We start from the raw sequence: 26,945 nt of genomic DNA, 5'->3' as shown, positions 1-26,945 counted from the left end.
GGGGGGGGGGGGACTCACTCGAGAGTCCAACAGATCCTTTGTTGCTACCTAGGCCAGTGTCCTTTGTTCCTGTGAGGCTGGGCTGGGTTTGTCCCATACATGCCCTGATGAAGTGTGAACTGCCCCTCTGCTCCTGGAGAGCTTTTGCCTGGGTTTGTTTTAAGCCATAAGGACACATTCTCAGCCTCAACTATATACATGAAATTACAACCTGTAACATTACTATGACATCACTGTAACAACAATGCTCAGTGCATCATGAGCCTTCCGAAGACACCGACATGACAAACTTTGCATTGGATACCACACGATCATATTATAAGGATGAACATGGGGGTGCTGAGTATTCCCCTGAGGTACAGAGCATCACAGTCACATCCTAGTTTCTAGGTCCAAAGTGAAAATCTGCCCACATCATACACAACTGGCAACGTGCGAGGCACAAGGGTGGGAGAAGACGGCTCACTGGCCAAGATCTGGCTGGGAGTGGTAAAGGGTACAAAACAGTGGTTTGTTTCAACCATTATAATCAACCCATCCCTCTGTTTCATAAGCATTAACTTTAATTATAAGATGTAAAAGTACAAGAGGCAACAACAGCAAATAAATATATTGTAGTTGTCATTTGCTTTCCTCTAAGTCATGCATTCATGACACAATTTGAAACGAAATCCAGAAGTAATTCTAATCAAGTCAATAATGTTATTCTGTTGATTATTTTACTAACAAACAATCCCTTAAACAGGCTTTTCATCCATAGGTTTCAAAAAGCTAAAGTGAGATGGGCAAATATGATTATCCTCAATTTACAGATGGGAAGACAGAGGTGGTAAAGGAAGTAACTTGCCCAGACGCAGCCAAGTCAGCGAAAGGGCTGGGAACAGCACTGTGGTCGGGAGCGTGACTGAAAGCAGGCCAGTGGCTAGGGGACAGAACTGAGTCAGGCCAGAGAGAGGCTCTGCCGGGAGCACATAATCTTTTGGATCAGTTGGACACTTTTGAATAAAGGAGGAAATTTCTAACCTTCAATCAAGTCCTTGACCAAATAGGGTAATAAGTAAAACAATGCCTTTACATCTGGCAAAAGTAGCCTCAGGCTGAGGGGCAGAGTTTGGGTCAGGAAGACTCTAACACAGCACATTTGTGGTTCATTTTTTGCAGCTTGACACTGAGAGCAGCTACATTTTGGATAGTGCCAAAGCTAGGTATAATGCACAGCTTTCATCAGGCTTACAGCCCTTCACAATCACCAGTTAAGCCTCCTAGCACCCCTGTATGTTGGGTATTATTATTTTAAAATGGAGAAAATGAGACATGGATACAATACCATGGACATGAAATTCCACCTTTTTACGCTGCAAGACAACTTTTTTTTTTTGCTGAGCATTGTTAACCTTCGTGCCCAATACAGGCCTAGAATAGCATACATGGGGTCAATCTTACAACAACCTTTGTCAGAGAACCAGTCTTCTGCCCTCTCTCCAAATTCATATGACAAATTTAAGTTGTTTTTTCCTCCCCCTACCTTCCTCTCAATTATAGCATAAATATTCAATGAAGATTTAGGTCAACACATTTTCCTGCAGAGCAGTCTCACGAAGCACATTTCGTTTTTATCACATCAAATTTCTTTTATAAAAGCATCTTACTTGCATGTATTGAAATCCCAGATTCTTGTTTACGTTGTTCAAAGACTTAGGCAGCCCATTCTGAACTAAATCCCTAATTAAACATGACCCAGCTTGTTTCCAATTAACATTTTCCAACGCTCCCTAGGAATTTCCAGATGTATCCAGAGGGACAATTCAAGTATATTTACATATATCAGTGCCAACATTCCCCCTTACTTCTCTCCATATTTCTACCTAACCAGACATTTCCAGCCAAGGGACAGTTCAACTTAGAGGCTGACCACTGACTAGATGGCAGGACATGATACATAGGGCTTAAAGGAGGAACAAGCCGTGGATAGGAAAGAACAGTGACACTCCATGTCTGCATCCGAAGAAGTGGGTATTCACCCACGAAAGCTCATGCTCCTATACGTCTGTTAGTCTATAAGGTGCCACAGGACTCTTTGCTGCTTTTACATGTCTGCAAAGATGCACCAGGATGGGAAAAAAATATTTCCACTCTCTTTTATCTCCACAGCCCCTAAGTGTAGCATGTTTTTATAAACTACCCATGTTTACTATTTCTACCTCACTATCAACAGCATGGGGAGAGCGCAGGGTTGGATGATGTGGAACCTGGGACTTAGACTGAAGGTTGTACAAATAAAACAATCCAGTAAAGTCAAATCTCCTCCCAGTTGGCAAGGGAAGGGGATTTAATACAGCTGGGACATATCAGAATCAAATTACATTTGGGAAATTCCACTAGGATATTACCCAGTGTAGAAGGTATTGTCATCTCACATTTACCCAACAATTAATGAATGTGGTAACCAAGAGCAGATTTTAAAGTTCAAATATCACACGCACAGGGTTCTATCAAACAGGACTGAACAAATTAGAGATTTTGCTAGGCTTGGTTTAATTTGCTTGAGATCGACCACAGTGACTTAAATCTTTACTTGTGTCGCAGGAGCGCTGAACGGCTTGGGCTGGAGCTCCACTGTGCTGGACGCTGCCTGTCCCAAGCAGCTTACAATCTCAAGAGACCAAACATAGATGAAGACCTGGAGAAAGGAGCCGTCAAGGTGAAGGCAGGCCCCTGGGTCCTTCCTCTCCAAAGCAGTCGGTACTAGCTAGCTACAGCAGGCAATTCCCAGCCCTCCTTCTGTCACATCCCACCTCCAGACTAGAGGGGCTCATCTGGAGAAGGGGAGGCCCTAAGCCTGCTTCTCCATGGGGACCAGAAGTCACAATTAGAAGGAACCTACAGGAGGAGTTATAGGCTATGTAGGTCTGCAGACCTCCTTCCCAAATGCAGCAAATACCAACTATAGCACAGAATATAGAGGGTAAAAATCAGGGCCTTCCAGTTCCCTTGTGCCCCTACAAGAGACCCCAGAAGCACCCACTGGAAGCATCCTTCCTCCTCCACAAGGAGAATAATGGCAGCCAGGAGGAGCCTTCACGGTCTGATGCTCACTCGACTGTGGCACCTGGGCTCTGCCGTCTCATTGCTGTAGTATCACCACTGTTTTCATCCCACCCCTTCCCCCACCGCTGCCCACCTCAACTCTCCCCTGTACCTGGTGGACTTCTCAACTTCAGTACCTCCCCCTTCAGACTCCTCTCATTACCCACTACCCTTCTTACTTCAACCAACTCCTCCTCTTCCCCATCTCCAGCCCTCTGCGCTGACCCAAAGAAGCCTAAAATCTAGAGTTTATGTAACAGCAATAAGAAATGCCAATAAGAGACATGGGTGCTTGTTGCAGGTTGGTTCCATCACCCTGACCATTGTGCTTGTATGCCGTAGCCACCTCCCCTGCCTTCGCTGCTTCAGATTGTGAGCTCTTGGGGAGGGACCATTTCTCTGTATGTATTTATACAGCCGCTAGCATAATGGGCTCTGTAGAGGTGTTCTTGGGCCTAATTTTTAGGCCCAGCCTGAGCCTGAGAGGATTGAGTCATTTCCAACCCGACCCTTCTGCCCGAACCTGGATTATTGCCACCATGGGGTTGGCACTAGACAGGCCATTCGTCCGTTTTTTAACCGGACAGTCCTGTTTTGGGTGACTTGTCTCTGTCTGGTACGGAGCCAAAGCTGGGCGTGGTTTTGCCCGATATTAACAGGGGAGCCATTTTGAAGAGCACGTTGCTCCGTACCTGCGGGCGCAACGTCATACACACGATGCGTGTGAGGTAACATCGAGCAGAGACACCACTTTGAAGAACATGTCACGCACTGCATGCATGCTGTGCGCGAGGTCACGACACTGGGGGTGGGCACATGCCATTCCTGAAGTACTGGGACATCCCGCAGCAGCCACCCCCGCGGTTGGCATGGCAGCAGGTTGGATGCCCTGCTCCTGCCATCCAACAGCCCTCTCTGTGCAGTGAAAGCCACTGCAACTCCTCGGCACACTCACTCCGCAACATGCACAGCAGTGGGGTGATGGCGCTCGGCAGAGGCAGGGCACACAACTGCTGCCACGCCTACCCCATGGGCAATAGGAGGAGATCTGACCCAACCCAACAGAGAGGGTCTGGAGGTTTTCCCACCTGACCCAGACCTGACACTTGTAGTCGGGTCCCATCAGGTTCAGGTCAGGTTGCAGGACGGACGCTGACGGGAGGCCTCCAGGCACTGCCATAATACTAACGATCTCAAAGTACTGCCGAACGTTTCAAGCAAATTGAAGAAGACATACTGAACAGCCATCATTTGTGTATCATTTTACAGAACACTGGGCTTGCAAATGTGACTTTTGCCCGCCCCCTCCTGCTGAGAAGTCACAATCCCTCATGGCAATGGTTGCTGTGTGTGGCCCATTACATGGGTCTCAATTATTTCCACGTGGTCACCAGGGTTGTTAGAGTTACTAAGCCTCTTGCTGTGTTAAGTGCGAGAGCACAAAACGGTTCCATTTTTTATTTAACTTTTCCTACTCAAATACAAACTTGTATTTCAGTCAGGTGAGTTGACTAGCTCTAGACTATTTCACTGGCTGCTCACAATTCCTTTTAAAACAGCTGGCAAGGTCTGGCTGGACTGCTGTGTTCAGCAGCGTACTACACTGCAGTCTGCTAGCAGCCTCTAGTCATCGGCTAGGTTACCTGTCACTGCTGATGGTACACCACCCATGCTGCAGCTTCAGGCCAGCTCAGAGGGGTGCCCAAAAATCACTCTGCAGCAAGTGATTTCCGAAGATAGAGTCGGGCTATGCTGCACTTGGGCAATCCAGGCACCAGACCATCCAGACAGAGAAATACTGCAAGTACCATGAGAACAGCCATTGAACAAGCCAAAGCAACACTTATTTACTGAGGAGATTTTATTTAAGGAAAAATAATCTGAGGGAAAACTGGGAATCTACTGGCTTGTAGGATAGCTGGCACCTGTTTGCAGCTCTGCCAGCATTCACAGAAAAGCAAGAGCCGTAGTTCTCAGGGCAATGCAGACAGGTATTTCTACAACAGACAGCAGGGCCAGCTAGTGCACTATTGAACTGACATCTTCACTACCCCAAACCCGGTCTGCTTGGCTCCAGAGCTGAGGTTCCTCCTGCTGATGTCATAGTAAGTGCAGATTGCCGCTGTATTATTATTCAAAGCACCTCGGGCCTGAAATCTGACATTTCCTTCCTGGGTAGATGAGTTCTGTAGCTCGAATGCTGAAAGTATATAGTGAGCTGTCTGTAAGGAAGCAATTAGCAGTGGCGAGTGTGAAGCACGCAAGCGGATTCTAAATGAGTTTCTCTGCCTCTCATTCCCTACTGCATCCCCTGGAAGGATGTCGTTTATCAGGGACAGAAGAGGCACGTGCATCAAGGTGGCTATTAATGCACTAGCAAAACTGTCAAGAAAGGGGAAAAAATGACTCTCGGGCAATGAGCCCGTTCTCTGGTGCAGATGTCACGGGACAGCAGCTGCTTTATCAATAGCTCTCTTTCCCACCCCACCCGTACAGTCTGCGCAGTCGCATGGAAGGGGAGAGAGCACAGAGAGGTGGGATGCAGTTCTGCAGTAACATGCACCGTTTCATTGCACCATCAGGAGAAGTCTATGCAACACTGGAACCAGCCATTAAATAGGCGTCCATTCATTTTCACAAGGACTCCTTCCATGCTGTTTTATAACCTACAGTCTAGGAGCATGACACAAAAATCTGTTTTCCTTGATGAATATTTTTATTTAAATTTGAACAAATTGCTTTGTTATTGTAGGGCTGATTGGGGGAGGGGCAGGTAGGAGGCTGCTGTCTGTCTGTTTTTCAATATACAAGAAAAGCAACATTTTGGAAGGAGAGGGGAATCCCCTGGGAGCTTGGACAAAGTGGGGGGAGAAAACAAGAGACATTTTGATGCTCACTGTGGACAGGGCCCTTTGTGAGTAGGATCCTCACTCTTCTGGATGTTTAGAGACCATGCAGGTCTGGCAGGAAGGAAGGACTCCTTAAACCAAATCACGTTAGCAGAACTTTCTAGGAAGAGGTGAAGACCAAAAACAGAGGTCCTGCCAAGCTAGGCCAAAATGGGATACCCAGGACACCTCTGATGAGGCTGACTGGGGTCGGGGGAAGGGAGACCTTCCCTCCCACAGTGTGCCAGTGATCACTTTGACCCCTGGCACGGAGATGACGGTGAATCTCCAGTACCTAGCACGCTACTACTTGCTGACTGAAGCGCACAGATCCACATGCTGAGCACAGGCACACTAACTGATTTGCCCAAGTGCTGCTGTGCTGGGTCCACTGGCCCCCCGAATCAGATAGTGATCACTGGTGAGGAATTCATTTTGGATCCCCGGGTAAGGACTTCCTGAATGCTGTTGCTGTAGTGGTTAGAATAACTTGCTTATCTGGTATGTTACAGCATTTGGAATGTGTGGGGGAGAGGGAATGGATGTACTCACCATTTAAAAATATACATCTCATGTACTCCCTCAGCGTAGCACCTCCAGGAAGGACTATACATAGGTTGAACTCGCTGCCATCATGAGCCATGCAGCGATCAACAGGCCTTTTGGGAGCAATTCTGTTCTTTCGGGTAGGGTCTTCCACAAGAAGCAGCAACACATGGAAGCATTTGGGGGGAGAGGGCAGGGGAGTTAAGGGATTTTCCTTTCCTAAAGCTTTACTCCAGGTACATTAACGTACCATTCCCTTCAGCACAACTCAGCTGGGGTTTTACCTGCTTGCAAGGTAAAATAGGACAGGGTAAGGTCAGACATCAGCTGCATTTTTGTGGTGGCTTCTATTCCTTTGTCCAGTACAACTCAGGCCGAGGGACAGAAAAGCCTTTGCACCAATTAAATATGCGGGTTCATGCACAGAACAGCCTTGTTCACCAACTTAAAAAACAAGGCGTCATATCACAAAAACTAGGATTTTTTAAGCCAAGAAGGAAGAGCTTGAAGGGGACTGTTTCATTCTCACTGGTCTTTATAATTATAATCAGTTCCATGAACGGAGAACAAGGTACTGACATGCGAGTTCAGAACAGAGACAGGAATGCCATGCCACTTCATGCAGCGTGTACAGTCACTCCATGGAACTCACTGCCACAGGATTGGCAGAATCAAACACAACAAATTCCTGGTGTAAAAACCCAAAGTTCATGCTTCAGGGACCAAGTTGATGGCTTGTGGGCTCAGAAAGGCACTCCGCATCTTAGAGCATGGCACAATAGGCCAAGTGACTTGTTGAGAGGGTTTCCCACCTTCCTCTACAACTGACTGACTGCTGCTTGCACGCTAAAGAGCGAGGGATTCATAAATACAAACTAGGCACCATATCCACTGTTTCAGGCAGGTAAATGTGGGAATCCCTAACTACAATGTATTCCTGAGGAACCATTTCTGACTTCCCACTAGAACAAGAGCTGGCACATTTTCACACACTGCGCCTGGAACAGGTCTATCAATGGGAAAGGGCTGGAAAAACACGCCTGCTAGGGTTTCACAGGAGCAGAGCAGGTGAAGGATGAGCAGCAAGGATCCATAGAAAAATTAAGCCAACTCCCAGGGTTCAACTGCAAAAGGGACAGGGAAGTCATTTTACACCCTCCATCTGCTGTCAGAACTACTGTTTGCCTACTGTACTGGCACACCTGCTATGTCTTTAGAGCACCTACACCAGGGGTTCTCAAACGTTTTGTACTGGCGACCCCTTTCACTCAGCAAGCCTCTGAATGAGACCCCCCCCCAATAAATTAAAAGCACATTTTTTATATTTAACACTATTTAAATCCTAAATGTATAACCCTATTTTTTAAAATGAATTTACCTTCTCACCACTTTCAAATTAGTTATAAGCAGGAAAAAAATTTTTTTTAAACAGTTACTGTTTAATACTGAGGGAGGGGCGCAAAGAAATGTTGTCAATATCACTTTTCAAAGTAGACTTAGCTCTCCATTGACACCCTTACTTCTGTGCCGCTGCTGGCAGCAGCGCTGCCTTCAAAGCTGGGCAGCCAGAGAGTGGTAGCTGCTGGCCAGACGCCCAGCTCTGGAGGCAGCACCGCCACCAGCAGCACCGCCACCAGCAGCAGCGCAGAATTGCAGGTGGCAATGCCATACCTTCATAAAATAACAGGGTTGGAAGGGACCTCAGGAGGTCATCTAGTCCAACCCCCTGCTCAAAGCAGGACCAATCCCCAGACAGATTTTTACCCCAGTTCCCTAAATGGCCCCCTCAAGGATTGAACTCACAACCCTGGGTTTAGCAGGCCAATACTCAAACCACTGAGCTATCCCTCTCCCCCCTTACTTCTGTGTAATGTTTGACCACTAAGAGGGGGGTTTACAGGGGGCTAAGACAAATTTTGAGGTGGCTATAACCCCCGCAAGCACACATTCCCCCAGCACCACCCTGCCTGGGTGTCTGACTGTTACATTAAAAATTATTTTTTTTTTGCTGATAGTGTTCTGATTGGTCTGTAGTTTAGTGCAGCTCTTCAGCTGTTGAACAATCAAGCCCTCTAATGCTGTCTCAGTCCCACCCTTTTAGTCTCAAGACAACAAACCTGAGTGCACAATCCCACAATCCCAAGGGTACGTCTATACTTACTTCCTGGTCCGGATGTAAGCGATCGATCTTCTGGGATCGATCCCGGAAGTGCTTGCCGTCGACGCCGGTACTCCAGCTCGGCGAGAGGAGTATGCGGCATCGACGGGGGAGCCTGCCTGCAGCGTCTGGACCCGCAGTAAGTTCGAACTAAGGTACTTCGAATTCAGCTACGTTATTAACGGAGCTGAATTTGCGTACCTTAGTTCGAAGTGGGGGGTTAGTGTGGACCAGGCCCAAGAGGCCAATTTCCTTAAAGTGGTGATGCTACAAACATATATTTTGTTTAGGAACAACAATTACTGCTTTATAAGTTTACAATACTTTTTGAAGTAAATACACTATATTGTGAGGGAAAGGTGTGTGTAATTTTCTAAAACACTAGATTAAACTACATATTTTATAGCAGATGCTCTGTTTTATGCATGTACTTGCGACCCCCATATAATACCTTTGCAACCCCCAGTTTGAGAACCCCTGATCTACACAGTCAGAGCCATGTCAATCTAGGGTTTGTTTACCAGTGCTTGGGGTTGCCAAAAGGTTTAATTGGTGGTACACCTCTACCCCGATATAACGCTGTCCTCGGGAGCCAAAAAAATCTTACCGTGTTATAGGTGAAACCGCGTTATATTGAACTTGCTTTGATCCACCGGAGCACTGCTTTACCGCGTTATATCCGAATTCGTGTTCTATCGGGTCGCGTTATATCGGGGTAGAGGTGTATTTAGTTTTACATCAGTATTTCTCTTCCTACGCTGCCTGATTTAGATTTTAACCTCTTTGGTGCAAGGAGCACTTTCCTATGTCTGAAGTGCCCAGGACACTGTTGGGGCTGCACTGATGACTTGTGAAAGGGATATTGCGATACCAAGAATAAGGTATGGGACGTGAGTAAATGCATTCGAGGAAGGAGGTCAAGATCTTCAGCAGGAGCCAGTTACCAAACATCACCCACGAACACCAACAATGAAGCCCATCGCTACTTTCACAGAGCTGCAGGGGACTGCAGATGAAATGCTGTGAAAATCCTCTCTCGAAGGGAGTAGTAAGGACACTTGGCTAAAGACTGAGCATTGCATGTGACAACCTGTTGTCTCCATGGCCCATATCATGGGGAATAGTTAATAATGGTACTACAATCTAGCAGAGAAAGGTCTAACATGATCCAATCGCTGGAAGTTGAAGCTAGGTAAATTGAGACTGGGAATAAGGCAGAAATTTTAAACGGTGAGAGTAATTAATCATTGGGACAATTTACCAAGGGCCGTGGTGGAGTCTCCGTCACTGACAATTTTTAAAACAAGACTGGAGGTTTTTCTAAAGTATCTGCTCTAGGAACCATTGTGGGGAAGGTCTCTGGCCTGTGCTCTACAGGTCAGACTAGATGATCACAATGGTCTCTTCTGGCCTTGGAATCTGTGAATCTCATTTCCATATTAATGATGGGGAGGATTCAAATCTCCTCCATTTTATTCAGCTTAGGTACAACCCTTTAGTTTCTGGCAAGCTGCCAACTGTCTCGTTGGGCTTAGTTTGGTTGTCCTAGTTAGGGCTATAAGGGATGCTGGCAGAGAAACAGGGTGAGTAAATAAACAAGGCAGCCTACAGAAGAATCCTACTGATGTTTACTTGTTAATGCAGCATCAGCGTGGCCGGGAAGACTGCAGTTCCTTACTGCACACATAGGGACCAAAGAACTGAATCATTTTTCTATGTAATCTTAAAGGTTTTTTGTTTTTTTTTTAAAGCCTATTAAGGTAGCCTGTAATTTCCAAATCTTCTCAATGGGGTAAAGTTACAGCAGGTAACCTTAAACAGCTCTTCCAGCTGGATTAAAGCCCATCTTATTCATTCATCATTCCAAGCACAGTCCAGCTGCAGAGGAGATGAAGTCTTGTGCAGAAGAGTTAAACTAGCACTTCAAGCTTCAAAAAATTGTTTTGCACGATGCACCCCAACACTAAACGGTTCTAAATGGATTTGTGTAACACAGCGTAGCTCACAGCTTGGCTTCAGTATTAACAGAGTGCAGAATTGGGCAGCTACTCTTCTCACCTCCTTCTGGTCATTACAGTACTCACTTTTTAAAAATGTTTCCCCAGAAAACAGACACACACTGGTTAGTGTTTTAACAGGATACAGAAAGGAAGTACTAAAAGGGTTTAGCTTTACCATAGAGGAATTAGACATAGGAATAACAGGTTTCAAAATAAAAAATCAACATAACATGTTGATGAGAAACAGTAACCAGTAATCAAACCATGTGATGAAAGTTTGTACCTTCCTCAAATAGACACAGGTACTCAGCACTGTGCATCCCAGAAATTGTGCTTGCAGGTTCGTGCACCATGGACTGTTCTACAACACGTGTCCCCATTGACCTTTACGTTTCAACTGATTTTATGTAAGCTCGAAAGCTTGCGTCTTTCATCAACAAAAGTTTGTCCAATAAAAGATATTACCTCATGTACCTCGTCTCCCTTAAGAGAATTTGAGACAATCCAGTAAAGGGCAGGGAAACACCTACATCTCAGTTTGACCAATACAGATCTGTTACAGGCTGTTTTCAGTAGGCTGTGTTAAGATCCCACTCTGGAATAGGATCACTTATCCAACCTCAAGGAATCTCATGATCAGGATGCAAAAGTGGCAGTCAGTTTCCATGTGCAGATCCAGGTTCAAATCCTGATCCACTCCAAAATGGGGAAAAGTGTTATACAATTTCCAAGCATCTCCCATGTGTTAGTTATGATCCTGGATGCTAAGTGTTCTACTGTAGAACAGAAAAGGAGACAAAAATTAGATGAGTCAGCATAGCTGTCAAAACTTAGAGGTAAGAGCTGAGAACACTCGGGCCAGCTCTAGGCAAACGTCTACCAAATGCCATGCAAGGTCTGCTTTAACAATCACCCAGAGATGACAGTGTGGCTCGAGGAACCCAAACTATTTCCAGGTTTGCCAACTGCATTGCACACCACACCCCGTCTTCAATGCAAGCCTCTCACTAGACTACGAAATAGAAAGGAGCATAAACTGTGGCAAATCAAGTGTAATTAGACAGGCCAAAAAAGAATTTGAAGAGCAACTAGAAAAAGACACAAAAACTAACAGCAAATTTTTTTTGAAGTACATCAGAAGCAGGAAGAAGGGCAAACACTCAGCAGGGCCACTGGACGACCGAGGTGCTAAAGGAGCACTCAAGGAAGACAAGGCCGTTGCAGAGAAGCTAATGAATTCTTTTCATTGGTCTTCACTGCAGAGGATGTGAGGGAGATTCCCACACCTCAGCCATTCTTTCTTGGTGACAAATCTGAGGAACTGTCCCAGATTGAAGAGGTTTTGGAACAAACTGATAAATTAAACAGGAATAAGTCACCAGGACCAGATGGTATTCACCCAAGAGTTCTGAAAAAACTCAAATATGAAATTGCAGAACTACTAACTGTGGTATGCACCAGGTGACTGGAGGGTAGATACTATGACACTAATTTTTAAAAAAGACTCCAGAGGCAATCCTGGCAATTACATGCTGGTAAGTCTAACTTCAGTACCAAGCAAATTGGTCAAAACTATAGTAAAAAACAGAACTACCAGACACATGTATGAACACGATTTGTTGAGGAACAGTCAACACAGCTTTTGTAAAGGAAAATCATGCCTCACCAATATACACCTTGATATAACGCGACCCAATATAACATGAATTCAGATATAACGCGGTAAAGCAGTGCTCTGGGGGGGGCACTGCGCACTCCAGTGGATCAAAGCAAGTTCAATATAACACGGTTTCACCTATAACGCAGTAAGATTTTTTGACTCCTGAAGGCAGCATTATATGGAGGTAGAGGTGTATTAGAATTATTTGTGGGGGCCAACAAACATGTGGACAAGGGTGATCCAGTGGATATTATGTACTTGGACTTTCAGAAAGCCTTTGACAAGGTCCCTCACCCAAAGGCCCTTAAGTAAACCAAGCAGTCATGGGATCAGAGGGAAGGTCCTCTCATGGATCAGTAACTGGTTAAAAGACAGGAAACAAAGGGTAGAAATAAATGGCCATTTTTCAGAATGGAGAGGGAGAAATAGTGGTATCCCCCATGGATCTGTACAGGGACCAGTCCTATTCAACATATTCATAAATGTTCTAGAAAAAAGGGGTAAACAGTGAGGTGGCAAAGTTTGCAGATGATATAAAATTACTCAGGATAGTTAAGTCCAAAGCAGACTGAGAAGAGTTACAAAGGGAGCTCACAAAACTGGGTGTCTGGGCAACAAAACGGCAGATGAAATTCAATGTTGATAAATGCAAAGTAATGCACATTGGAAAACGTAATCCCAACATACAAAATGATGGGATCTAAATTAGCTGTTATCACTCAAAAAAGTCATCTTGGAGTCATTGTGGATAGCTCCCGGAAAACATCCACGCAATGTGAAGCAGCAGTCAAAAAAGCAAACAGAATGTTGGGAACCATTAGGAAAGGGATAGACAATAAGACAGTAAATATCATCATGTATCAACCCAGAGTATACAGACACCTTGAACATTGTGTGCAGTTCTAGTCACCCCATCACCAAAAAGATATATTAGAAATAGTAAAGGTACAGAGAAGAGCAACAGAAATGATTATGGATATGGAACAGCTTCCATATGAGGAGAGATTAAAAAGACTGGGACTGTTCAGGTTGGAAGAGATGACTAAAGGGGGATATGATAGAGGTCTATAAAATCATGAATGGGGAGGAGAAAGTGAATAAGGAAGTGTTATTTACGCCTTCACATAACATACAAACTAGGGATTCATCCAATGAAATTAAAAAGCAACATGTTGAAAGCAAACAAAAGGAAGTACTTCACACAACACACAGTCAACCTATGCAACTCATTGCCAGGGGATGTTGAAAGCCAAAATTATAACTGGATTGAAAAAGAATTAGCTAAATTCATGGAGGATAGGTCCGTTAATGGCTATTAGCCAAGATGGTCAGGGATACAACCCCATGCTCTGGGTGTTCCCAAGTCTGACTGCCAGATGCTGGGACTGGATGACAGAAGATTTATCACTTGATAATTGCCCTGTTCTGTTCATTCCCTCTGAAGCACCTCGCAGTGGCCACTGACAGAAGACAGGACACTGGGCTCGATAGACCATTAAGGCCATTCTTATGTTCGGTTGTTCTGGAAAGTGCTCAGCTTGCTTCCAAACCATATATCCATCGGCTCAGATCCATTTCCCAAGTACTCCACCCTGCTCTCATTCAGCCAAAGCAAATTCAGGATGAAGCAGATGTCCTGCCCTGGAACCGTGAGTGCCAAAGTGTTCCTCCACAGGGAAAGCAGTCGTTGACATGGAATCCTGAAGGCAAAGTGCCTCTTGGCTTAATGTGGGAGGGACGCTCTGCAGAGATGCTCCCTGCTACCGCCAGTGAGAAAGTTCTGGCACTGGTGTGGCCGGCCTATCATTGCCATGGCTAGAGAGCTGTCTTGTCAGAGCGCTTAGCGAAGAAGACTGGTCTTCTAAAGTAACACTAGGACAGCACAAGCAACATAGGAAGGGTCTGGACAAGCCAAACTTGGCAGCCATTGTCACCCACTAGAGGCCAAAAAGCCCATCTTGGAAAGAAGCAGCATCAGAGGCCTGAAGCCTTTGGCACTGAACCTGGCATTTCTCAGTGAGCCCTGTCAGTGTCTTTGCTGGGAAAGACCTGGTTGTGGACTACACCTGGCACATTTCCTGATACTCAAGTCACTTGACTCAACATTCTTTTGAAAATTACTACCAGATATATTTGCTGTATGCAGGGCTGTTGTAAGCATGTTGGTCCTAGGACAGGGGTGGGCAAACTTTTTGGCCTGAGGACCACATCTGGGTGAGGAAATTGTATGCAGGGCCATGAATGTAGGGCTGGGGCAGGTGGGTGGGGTGCGGGAAGGGGCTCAGGGCAAGGGGTTGGGGTGCAGGAGGGGTGCAGCAGGGGGCTCAAGGCAGGGGGTTAGGGGGCAGGAAGGACTCGGGGTGCAGACTCCGGCCCAGTGCTGCTTACCACGAGCAGCTCTGGGGTGGCAGCGGCGCGCAGCGGGGCTAAGGCAGGCTCCCTGCCTGCCCTGGCCCCGCACCGCTCCCGGAAGTGGCCAGCATACCCAGCAGTGGCTCCTGGGGGTGGGGTGGGGCAGGCGGTTTTGCCATGCGCTGCCCTAACCTGTGGGTACCACCCCCAAAGCTCCCATTGCCACGGTTCCTGGCCAATGGGAGCTGCGGGGGGGCGGTGCCTGCAGGCAAGGGCAGCGCACGGAGCCCTCTGCCCCCACTGCCCCAGGGGCCACAGGAACGTGGTGCCGGCCACTTCCAGGAGTGGCGCGGGGCCAGGGCAGGCAGGGAGCCTGCCTTAGCCCCACTGCGCCATGGGGCTGGCAGTCCTGCATGCCGGATTGAAAGCCCTGACAGGCCCGATCCGGCCCACAGGCTGTAGTTTGCCCTCCCCTGTCCTAGAATACTAGAGACACAAGGTGGGTGAGGTAATTAATATCTTTTATCGGACCAACTGTTGGTGAGAGAGACAAGCTTTCGAGCTGTGTAAGCTTGAAAGCTTGTTTCTCTCGCCAACAGAAGTTAGTCCAATAAAAAAATATTACCTCACCCACCTTGTCTCTCAGATACATTTCTTATCAGCCCTGAAAAGGTTAAACAACAAACTGAGCTCTAATGCATTGCTATTCAATGAGTATAGCATAGATCACATGAGCTCACTCTAATAATGTCCACAGATCTCTCCTGAAAGGCTGATCTGCACATGACTTCATAAACAGGTTCACGGGCTCAAACCCAGCAGTTAAATGCTAACCGAAGGTCTTGAACATTCACTACATCCTCGAACATCCTCACTGCACGTATCACCCTCAGAAAAAAGACCCACAGTCATTCAGCAAGCAGATTCCAGAATTAACGTAACAGTACAAATATTACCTCACCTCACCCACCTTGTCTCTCGAATATCCTGGGACTGACACAGCTATAACAACACTGCATATAAACAGTACAAAGACATTCAAAAAGCAGACGGCCACATTTTGTGCCTAAAGCTCATCAGACAGTAGTTTCCATGCAGTCTGTGGGTTCTAGTTCCATTCGCAATCAGTTAACTCTCAACCCCAGAAAGAAAAAGCTGTTCTGTACTAGGTAAATGACCTTCAAGACTGGGTTCTACCTCCCTCCCCACAGACAGCCAGTGCATCTCATCTGAGGAAAGTATTTAAATATGTCATTAGTCTGGGTAATGAGCTAGGCATAACAAAAGTTTTAGAGCGACTTACTGATGTCCTCTTAATCAAGTTACTAAACATTCATAAACTCAGTTTATACATCCATAAAACAGATAATTACTACTTACTTCACAGGGCAGTTGTGACGCTTAGTGTTTGTGTAGTTATTTTGTATCCTCAGATGAAAGGCTATGTAAGTGCAAAATATCACTGGTTACGATTTAAACACCCTGAAAAGTATCTTCACTGAGAACAATTATCTAAAAAGCTAACAAGACATTTGCATATTTGATAAGATCCTAATAGAACAACTTTTTCAATAAAAACTTTTTTTAAAGTTTTCAGTTTGGATGAAAGTTTCCCATGTAGCTGGAAACTGATTTGAAGTATAATGACATAGCAGCCAGAAGGACAAAATAAAATTCAAAGAGATACAGAGAAATCTGTTCAGAAACCAGTACAGTATTCCCTAGACATACTCTAAAGAATGAAATTTCACGGTGCCCACTGTTAAAGGAATGAAAGCAGGTTGTACGTATTCTCTCACTTATATGAAACTATGCTTTTCAGCAGAACCTACAGGGTTTTAAAAAAACTAAATAAATGTCATAGGTTAAGAAACTACAGAAGGAAATGAAAAACTAAGGCCTTGTCTGTACAAAAGGCTGTACTGCTTTAAGTATAATTAAAGAGGTACATCCCTCAGTGTGGACACAGTTATACAGTTATAAAGGTGTTTATACGCAATACAGCTATTCCTGTATGGGAAGGGGGAATAAACTATACCAGTATAAAGCGCCTTTATACCAGCATAACTGCAGTCACACAGGGGACTTGTACCAGAATCAACTCTTTTGGTTAAAAAAAAGATCATCCCTAACTGAATTAGCTATACTAGTTCAAAATCTGTATAGCTCAAACCTAAAGCCTAGTCTACATGCAAAAGTTGCACCACTTAAATTTAAATTCGATTTTAAAACTGATTTAATTAGAACAGTGCAACCCATGTAGACAGCACTCTTATTTTGGTTTGAGGGGCTTATTTTGTTTTGTCTGGCCAGCAAGGAAAGCTGGTTGTGGTATTTAGATGTGATTTCCGGTCACAGCTTGCCCTGATAGATGGCTGTCAGGTGAAGAGAAAATTGACCAATTTTTAATAAGCAAGTTTAAGGGAAAGAATCTGGTTGCAGTGCAACTACCCCAGCAAAAGAAAGAAATTCTACTGCCTCGGCCTATTCCAGACTTAGGGTCAATTTTGGCAGTTCTTACTCAAAACCATCACTGAGGTATATGGAATAATGTCTGAATATTGACTGGAGGATATGGCTTTTAAACACTTCATTAGGAAAAGCAGGAGTCTCCTAGAAATTCATGGAAGTACTTACATTATGCTACAATACACATTTCTGAGCACTTATCAACAAGGTGGTCAGTCAGTGTGAAGCTCAGTTAACCTGAGAACAGATAACTCTCACTATAATCACTGGAATGTAGTGGTTCAAAAGACATTGACATCCTCTAACAGGGAGGAGTCACATACACTGAAAGCCCTGATGAGTGAATGGACAAGCTGAATTAATATTGTGCCAAGAAGTTGTGGAGAACTATAATGATTTGCATTCATCGTTTCAGTTTAACATGGCAAGTTGATGTGGATAGTTTCTTTTGCAGTTCCAGCCGTTTATTCCCTTTTCCTTCAAAATTACATTTCTCCTACAACCGACTGGGCAGACCAGTTGAACTGAGATGCATGGAAAGGAGCATGCTACAGAATTAAAACAGATAAAGACCAAGAACTAATTAAAAATTTCCAGAAAATTAACTCTACAAATTACATGCATGGGGCTTTGAAGACACCAGCTATACAAATGAATCCTCTTGCAAAGACAGCCTACACAAATACACAGCAGGGAACCCTCAGCAAAGTCCACTGTGTGCGTCTGAGCTCTTTGTCATAGGGATTAGTGCAGACTGCTACCAACTGGTCCTTTACTGGTGAACAACTTACCTACAAAGAACTACATTTCAAATGTTAAGAGTCCACCTTAAACCTGAACAGGCAGGTCCACTCAAAGGCTTCAGATTGGCTGTTAAGAGGTGAAACCAGGCAATTCTAACTTAAAATTAGACCTGCCTGGCAGTGGGAATTGCTGCAAATATGGGGTGCCTCTTCTTCCCCACGTGTCTCCCCCAACTCAGATCCACCCAGTGGAGGAATGTGCTGTCTACAAACCACTGTCTGGAGTTCCTCTCCTCCAGTTCCATCCTAGACCCTCTCCAATCCAGCATCCACCCCTGGAACTCCACTGAAACAGCTCTCAAAGTCTAATGGCCTCTTCCTAGCCAAAGCTCAGAACCACTACTCCACCCTCATTCTCCTTGACCGGGCAACCACCTTTGACCATGCTCTTGTTTTGAAATTTTGTCCTCTCTCAGCATCCATGACTGTCTTCTTCTGGGGTATATGTCTACAAAGCAGCTGGGAATGTGCTTCCCAACGTGGGCAGACACGTGCATGCTCTGGTCAAGCTAGCATGCTAAAAATAGCCATGAGGCCGCCGTGGCCCAAGCTAGCCACCCGAGTACATACCCCCCCCAGAAAACCCTGGGTACATATACAGATGGCTAGCCTGGGCTGCTGGAGCCATGCTGCTATTTTGAGCACAGTAGCTCGAGCAGAGCAAGTGCATCTCCCTACCCACGCTGGGAAGCACACTCTCAACTGCTATGTAGCCATATCCCTGATCCTTCAACCTCTCTAACTGCTCCTTCAGCGTATCTTTCAGAGATCCTCCTCATCCCATCTAATTTTCTATGGGGGTTCCACAGGGCTCTGTCCTTGGTCCCCTTCTCTTCTCCCTCTACACCTTATCCCCGGGTGATCTCATCCACAAACACAAATTCAACCACCCTCTCTATGCATACAGGGCCACCCAGAGGATTCAGGGGGCCTGGGGCAAAGCGGGGAAGCTGCGGCGCTTGTACTCACCCGGTAGCGGTCCGGGTCTTCGGCAGCGGGAGGCCTTTCAGTCGCTCCGCGTCTTCGGCAGCACTGAAGGACCCGCCGCCAAAATGCTGCCGAAGACCCGGAGCGACTGAAGGGCCCCCCGCCACCGAAATGCCTCCGAAGACCCGGACCGCCGCCGGGTGAGGGCTCACGGGGCCCCTGCAGGGCCCGGGGCAAATTGCCCCACTTGCCCCCCCCAGGCAGCCCTGTATGCATAGGAGTCATAGCTCTACTTCTACTCCAGATCCATCTGCTGTCCAAGCTAAAATCTTGGCCTCTCTCTGACATCTCCTTATGGAATTCTAGCCAGCAGCTCAAGCTCAACATGGCCAAACAGAGCTCCTACTCTTCCCACTGCATCTTTCCTCCATCACTGCAGACATCGCCACCATCCTGCCAGTCACTAAGGACCATAACCTGGGTGTCATCTTTGACTCAGATCTCTCTCTAGATCCTCTTGCAGGTTCTTTCTGTGTGTCATTTCTAAGAGATGGCTTTTCCTCTTCAGCCACAAAACTAAAACCCTCATCCAGGCTCTCATCTCACATCCTAATTACCACAACATCCCTTTCTCTGGTGTTGACAAATGCAATATTGTCCTCACTCACCTCCATTCACAATGCTGCAGCAAAGATCATTTTCCTACCCCATCGCTTTAACCATGTCATCCTTCCACTGGCTCCCCCTTCTCTAGCACAAATAAACAAACTAACTGTCTTCGCTTACAAGGCCCTTCATGGCCTATCCCCAGTCTACCTACCAATAGCATGGTGACCTGGGAGCTTTAAGGGCAACCCTTCTACCACAACGCTGTCCTAAATTGCAACTAATGAACTGGTTTAGAGCCTGTGTACTGCATGGTAAGCTTGACCTAAATTTTTCAGCATGGCACCTGGATCCTGCAGCACGCCCATGCAGCAAATTAGAAATTCTGCAGCAGTTGCAGAAGTTAAAAAAAAGTTTGTATTCAATTAAACATGAAAGTGAATTCCAGCAGCATGGTTATCCTTGGATTATTAAGATATTACATTTTAATTTTACAAGGCTACATCATTTTTAATTGTAAGTGCACTGCAGAATTTTGTACTGCATATACAACTGCCTTGTAGAAATTAAAAAGGAGAACCTGGAGGTTTTGGCATTAGGGTAAGGGGGTGCTTGGGCCTTTTTGCACCTGGGAAGTCATGGGAAGCAGTTTCAGATTGTGGGATAAACACATTAGTTTGATGATTCTGCTGAAGATATCAGAAGTGAAAGAGTTAATTGTTGACTTTTCAATTATCATTAGGGTTCAACATTAATCCTCTGAGAGAATGGGCCAGTTCACAACACAGAGCTTTGTTTCAGCAAGATGTTACTGCATCACTTTGCACTTGGTTCATGTTTGTTAGGTTCTCTTTGCAACCAAACAGGTGAGAAAAATAATTCATTGAAAGCCTGAAACAGTTCTGAGAAAGGGGTGGGAATCTACGGGAAATTCCAGAACCCCAGACTACATAGGGTCCCACATATAATCCAAAAAGGAACCATTACAATGCGTCAAACACCAGGCCCTTCCAATACACAGGTATGATTTGATAGTTCTGGGAGACGGATTGCTACTAGAGAAACCCAGTAGCTGCTTCTTTTTGGCAATGTGTGACTCTGAACTTTTGCTCATCGTAATGACCATGTGGCGTAGGAAGGGTTCAGACCTCTGTAGCCCCTCAATGCCACTCTTTGCTTAGCTGAAAGGAGTCACTGGAAGGCACGCGTACGCACACACACTCCAAGGCCCAGCTGACTCTGCCAGTGCTGGCACATACAGATCACAGCAATGCTGGTCTGCAGGGCAAGCCTCAGTAGCTGCTTTTCTAACTTAACGTGTATGGCTGTAAAACATAGAAACGGTATGTTCTAGTGGCCTGTGATACTTCTAAGATAAACATGATACTCAGAGCAAATATTAAGCTTGAGATTAGACACAAATGTTCTCTTGCTTTTGACTTCACTCTTAACCCTTACAATGCTGGAGAAAGAGTCAAGTTTTCCCCTCAGTCCCAACTGCTGATTCTTCCTTCTCCCCAACACCTTGCACAATGCTCCATTCAGATTCTCCCCAACTCTATTCTGCCACCAGCCTATATCTTTCACACCTTAGCAGCCTCTGGCTGCATATAGATTTCCCATCCTAAGGCCTCAGATGTGCACCCCATCCATCCAGAGGGTTTGGTTGAGAGATGATTGACCACTATGCTACAGATCAGTATGACCTTGTGACAGCAGGAAGGGGAGTCAAGGGTCAGGACACATTCCAGCCCAGAGTCCTTACATGTCCCACCCCCTGCTGCAGGAGATTTTCACGGATTTCCCACAGTAGCTCTCCTAGAAGATGGGAAAAGTCCTTCATAAGAAGTCAATTCACAGGCATTATCCACCTGGGAATGAGACAGTTTGTTAAGGTTTATTTTACCAGCACTGATCATTCTGACTTCTCTTGTATGCTTTGGATACACTTGTTTCAGTTTGTGCATTCCAGTTACTGCAACAGACTTTTCCCCCTAGACTTTGAACACATTAAGATTTCCTTCCCTTGAAAGGCTTTTTGGCTGTTATGCTGGGACTTAATTTTATACTGCTTTATTTCCCACTTCCTTTTCTGGGAGAAAATTGGCTATTTCTAACCTCCGATAAAGATCCTACCAAACTAAAAAAAATACCACAAACAAGTAACAAAAAAGAAGCCAGCCTCATAGACAGTAAGTGTCCAGGCAAATGGAGCTGTCCACAGTTCAGATCATTGAGAATTGCACTTTCCAGAGATTTGTCAGAGTTTTGCCCCTGTTCTCATTATGTGATATACGTACCCCTGGGGGTACAGAGAGATCTTCCAGGGGGTACATCAAATCTTCTAGATATTTGCCTCATTTTAGAACAGGCTACATAAAAAGCAAAGTCAGTACAAACTAAAATTTCATACAATGACTTGTTTATACTGCTCTATATACGATACACTGAAATGTAAGGGCAATATTTATATTCCAAATTGATTTATTTTATAATTATATGGTAAAAATGAGAAAGTCAGCAATCATTCAGTACTAGTAGCTGTGACACTTGCATTTTCAGGTCTGATTTTGTGAGCAAGTAGTTTTTAAGTGAGGTGAAACTTGGGGGTACGCAAGACAAATCAGACTCCTGAAAGGGATACAGTCGTCTGGAAAGGTTGAGAGCCACTGCCCGCCTGAACTAGTCAGATAATCTGGAATTTACCTGCATCTCTTGCCTCTCCTTTTCTATGTGTGCTTCAACACTATAGACCGCCATATCAACCAATTGGTTATCCTAATCCATTTGTCCCACTAATGAAAACAAACATTTAAAAAAAAAATCCTTCTCCCTCCACCTCTGATCACCTCTTCTCTTCCCTTCTATTCTTCCACCTCCCTTCTCCCCCACCCATGTTTTCTGCTAAACACAGAAACATTCTAATGTCAACAATCAGCTGAAAGAACCGGGTCACCAGGACTCAAGGTCTAAAAGTGAATGCCCTCTTGTTTATTAAGAATCATTTACAATATTGTGTTATTTTGACATCTTCTAAAGAAAGAAAACTCACTAACTCAAAGGTCTTACATTAAGAAGTAATACTGAAGAGTAACGAGGCGATATAATAATTGGCAGTATCTCAGTAGCAAAGGCTCCCAAGCGTGTGTGTGTGTGTGAGAAATACACAAGCTTTCTGTGAAGTAGTCTTACAACAGCAGAAAAGAGTTCAAACTTGATGTGCACATTCAGTGCCAACTCATTTTAAGGCAGGTATCCCACATACAGCCAGGAGTTCCACACCAATGAGTAAGAGCTTTACAGTCATGGACTGGGAAGACCAGCCCTAAAAAATGCAAACACATCCATGGCTCACATGTACCATTCTCCAAACAGCATCCTTGCTTCCAACCTCTTGAAGAGGAAACAGACCATGTTTTTCTGAGAATCATACGATTTTACTGCAAAGATTAATACACTGCGTACAAACAATTCTTAACATGACTCACCGGGAAGTCTGTTCATGTTGACTCCTTGGGCTGAGAGTCCTATTCCCATGTACCTTCAAACAAACAAAATTCTGTTAGTTAAACACAGAATGGTCAAGTCACAGGAGAGTCTCCCCTCCAGAAATATAGGAAACCATTTTAAATTAGACCGCAGTGTTTCACTGGAGACTTCCCTTAGCATTTTGATTAGTTTCTGGAATTAAAGAGAAAATGTCTTAAATCAGCCATGGGAACTGATGCCTCTCTGCTCTCCAACTGCAGCTACATTCCTGCAGCTCCTAATTGGTATGAAAACTAGAACCTCACAGTAATCACAGCTGCAAGCCTCTTGGTTTTCATGCATCAAGATAAAGTGACGACTTACAAGCAGCTGACAAAAGGGGAAGGGATAGTTCAGTGGTTTGAGCATTGGCCTGCTAAACCCAGGGTTGTGAGTTCAATCCTTGAGGGGGCCATTTAGGGATCTGGGGCAAAAATCGGTCTGGGGATTGGTCCTGCTTTGAGCAGGGGGTTGGACTAGATGACCTCCTGAGGTCCCTTCCAACCCTGATATTCTATTCTAAGGGTATGTCTACACTACGGGATTAATCCGAATTTAGATAATTCGAATTTGGGAAACAGGTTGTATAAATTCGATTGTGCGCGGCCACACTAAGCACATTAATTTGGTTTTTAACCACATTAATTCGGTGGTGTGCGGCCACACTACCCCATTAATTTTAACCACATTAATTCGGTGGTGGCGGCCACACTAACCCTAATTCGAATTAACAAAATCGATTTTGGCGCTACTCCGCTCGTCGAGGTGGAGTACAGAAATCGATTTAAAGCGCCCTTTAATTCGAACTAAATGGCTCTGTTGTGTGGACGGGTGAAGGGTTAATTCGAATTAACGCTGCTAAATCCGAATTAATCCCGTAGTGTAGACCAGGCCTAAGAGAGCGAACAAGGTTTAAGCATCAGATCATTCTAAGCAACTCAACACATTGGCTACTGATCTTTACCCAATGTAAATCCACATCACAGTCAAAAGGGATTCCTGCAAGGGGCTTCACTTCTGGAGCTGCCTGCTCCAATCCCCCCAAAATGGGAAGCAGAGCTAACAGTGTCCTCCTAAAGTCTTAGGTCTGGTCTATATTAGAAAAGTTGCACTACTGTATCTAGTTATACCAGTGCAAACTACTAATGTAGACTCACTCAAATCAGTTTAAACCTTGTTTGCTTTGGAAACTTACCAAGTTAAGCTAAACTGATTTAAAGGAAGTTTTACTCAGTTCAAATGAGTGTACCTTGAAGGTATGCACCAATTCAATTAGAGCCATTTTAAATCTGTTTGATTGCACTAGTACAAGTTTCCTAATATAGAAATGACCTCAGCTATTCTCCTACCCCATGTAGGTTGGAGGGACCAAATATCACTTGAGAGCAGTGTAATCACACATACATAAGGCTGGTAACGGAGTACTTATCACTTAAGTCTTTCCACCTTTATCTAGCATGCACCACTTAATAGACTGCCTTGAACAAGAGTAGTTACATCTTCACTACAGAACTGGAATTTGAAGAGGAAGGGAGAAAAACTGCTAAATCTAAATCAGGATCTCAGAGTACAAGTGTGATTAATCAGTTGTAGCTAAGACAACTAAACATCCAACTCCAAATCTCTCTCACAATTTAGATTTTATGCTAAGTTCATGGAGGACAGGTCCATCATTGGCTATTAGCCAAGATGGACAGGGATGCAAGCCCATGCTCTGGGTGCCGCTAAGCCTCAAACTGCCAGATGCTGGGACTGGACGACAGGGGATGGATCACTTGATAATTGCCCTGTTCTGTTCATTCCCTCTGACGCATCTGGCATTGGCCACTGTTGGAAGACAGGATACTAGGCTGGATGGACCATTAGGCTGACCCAGTATGGTTATTCTTATGTTCTTATGAACTGAAACAGTGGCACTGCGTAAAGCCCGTCAGTGCATTGAAGACACTCAGATGTCTATTACTGTATTGGTGCTATCACAGTGGCTAGCTAAGACTGCAGCAGAGCTATCTGATACTTCAACCTGGAAAAGACTGAGGTGGGAACTCCCTCATGCACCTTAAGTTTTATCGGAGGGATTCTAAACTGCAATTATTTTGTTCGTTCATCCCTCGCCATAAGCTGAATGTGGAAGCGCAATGCCTGGGCAATGACTCTCCTTTGGAAAATATATGGGACTCCTCTCAATTTGAACATCACTTTGTTGTTTGACATCTAGAGCTAGGTGACAGCTGCAATCGGCTCCTTGAGACTACCTGTGAAAAGCCCTTAATTGCAGCTATGGCTGCATTCTGCAATACTGAGGTGGAAAAGATTCATTAAGCAATCTTTCTAGTCTGTTCCCCTGCAACTGCAGAGTTGTTCCCTACAGTCTAGCGTGGTAGCTCAGGAGGTCATTGGTCATTTTAACTTACTGAGTTTAATGACTGTACAGCCGCTAGAGTCCTGGATAGGCACATAAACATGACTAAACACTTTCTAGTATTTTATCACACAGTAGCATGGCCACTGGAAGGCTGTCTGCAACAACTGGAAAAGTCTGCACGCCAAAAACTGCACTGGCTGCATATTACGCTACAACTGTGCTTCAAGAGGTTACTTTTAGTGAGGCCTCAGTCTAGGCCTAGCATACCTAAAGGACCATCCACTATCCTCCTTCCCACTAGAGCAGTGTTTCCCAAACTGGGGTCGCCGCTTGTGTAGGGAAAGCCCCTGGTGGGCCAGGCCAGTTTGTTTACCTGCCTCATCTGCAGGTCCGGCCGATCGCGGCTCCCTCTGGCCGCAGTTCGCTGCTCCAGGCCAATGGGAGCTGCTGGAAGTGGCATCCAGTACGTCCCTCGGCCCACGCCGCTTCCAGCAGCTCCCATTGGCCTGGAGCAGTGATCCGCGGCCAGTGGGAGCCGTGATCGGCCGGACCTGCGGACGTGGCAGGTAAACAAACCACCCCGGCCCGCCAGGGGCTTTCCCTACACAAGCGGCGTCCCCAGTTTGGGAAACACTGCACTAGAGTATGAGAAATCAGGAGGAGCTAATACCTAAAGTAGGTCTTGAGGACCTCGGGCTTTGGAACGTTTTCCATCAATGTATCCCAAAGTGCATGAGTGGCATCCTTCCACATAAGGATGGAAGAGTTGTTTCAATTTTTAAAGTCACTGGTTTATAATGGTGTTTATTAGAAGTGAAACGTTTATGTATTAAGTAACCCAAATGGACTCAGCTTTTTCAGTTAGACACCCAGACCTTCAAGTAGGAAAAACTCAAAAATTTAAGATAATTTTTTAAGAACTCAGTGTCGCCCCAGACATATAAGCTCCCTAACATGTCCACGGCAAGCAGTTATATTCTTTTCCCAGATCTACATGCATACTTATGTCCATGATTACATCATCCATGAAGCTGTTGCAAATACACATTATGTACAACTCTTTTTTAGAAGTTAAAACTGCTTGCAGTGTAAACTAGCTTTTTAAAAAAAAACCCACAGAGTATATGATTCCAAGTAGACAATAGTTGTGCATACACATTTTTACATATGAAATTGCATGTGGATTTCTAAGAGTCTGGTTCCATGTTTTAGATTTACTCTCCCCTCCTATCCTCTTGCATGTTAGAAGGTGCCTAGAATAGTCCTTCATTGTACTGAGATACTTCAGCCTCAGCACATGAGCTATATATTTGTTCACTCTCTCCTTCCCTGAAATTCAAGTTTTAAAAAGCCAGCAAAAAAGAAGCCTTGTAGGTTTCCACTTCAATAGAAACACTGGGGTCTTGTATACAAGGGAAGTTAAGCTGAATTAACTAGAGGTCTGAATTCAAATTGCATTTGTTAAACACACATTAAACCCCCGTGTGGACACTTTCATTGAGAAGTGAAGTGGCTTTAGCTTAATTCAAATCCAAAATAAAGTACACTTTTAAATT

General features: G+C 45.0%; 1 protein-coding gene across 2 annotated transcripts in view; it reads right to left on the bottom strand.

Annotated features, from left to right (window-relative positions):
* The window catches only part of LOC112115018 (ran-binding protein 10), a 150,944-nt gene that overhangs the window by 93,842 nt on the left and 30,157 nt on the right, over positions 1–26,945 (bottom strand). For both annotated transcript variants that reach the window (XM_026653844.1, XM_026653845.1), the window contains exon 3: positions 22,985–23,037. In XM_026653844.1, the coding sequence (XP_026509629.1) occupies positions 22,985–23,037 (53 nt within the window). The remainder of the gene's footprint in view (positions 1–22,984; positions 23,038–26,945) is intronic.

The sequence above is a fragment of the Terrapene carolina genome, unplaced genomic scaffold (assembly GCF_002925995.2).
Source record: "Terrapene carolina triunguis isolate 2854851 unplaced genomic scaffold, T_m_triunguis-2.0 Scaffold166, whole genome shotgun sequence".
Taxonomy (NCBI): Eukaryota; Metazoa; Chordata; order Testudines; family Emydidae; genus Terrapene; species Terrapene triunguis.
Note: the sequence above shows the minus strand (reverse complement) of the source record. Positions and strands in the feature narration are given on the sequence as shown.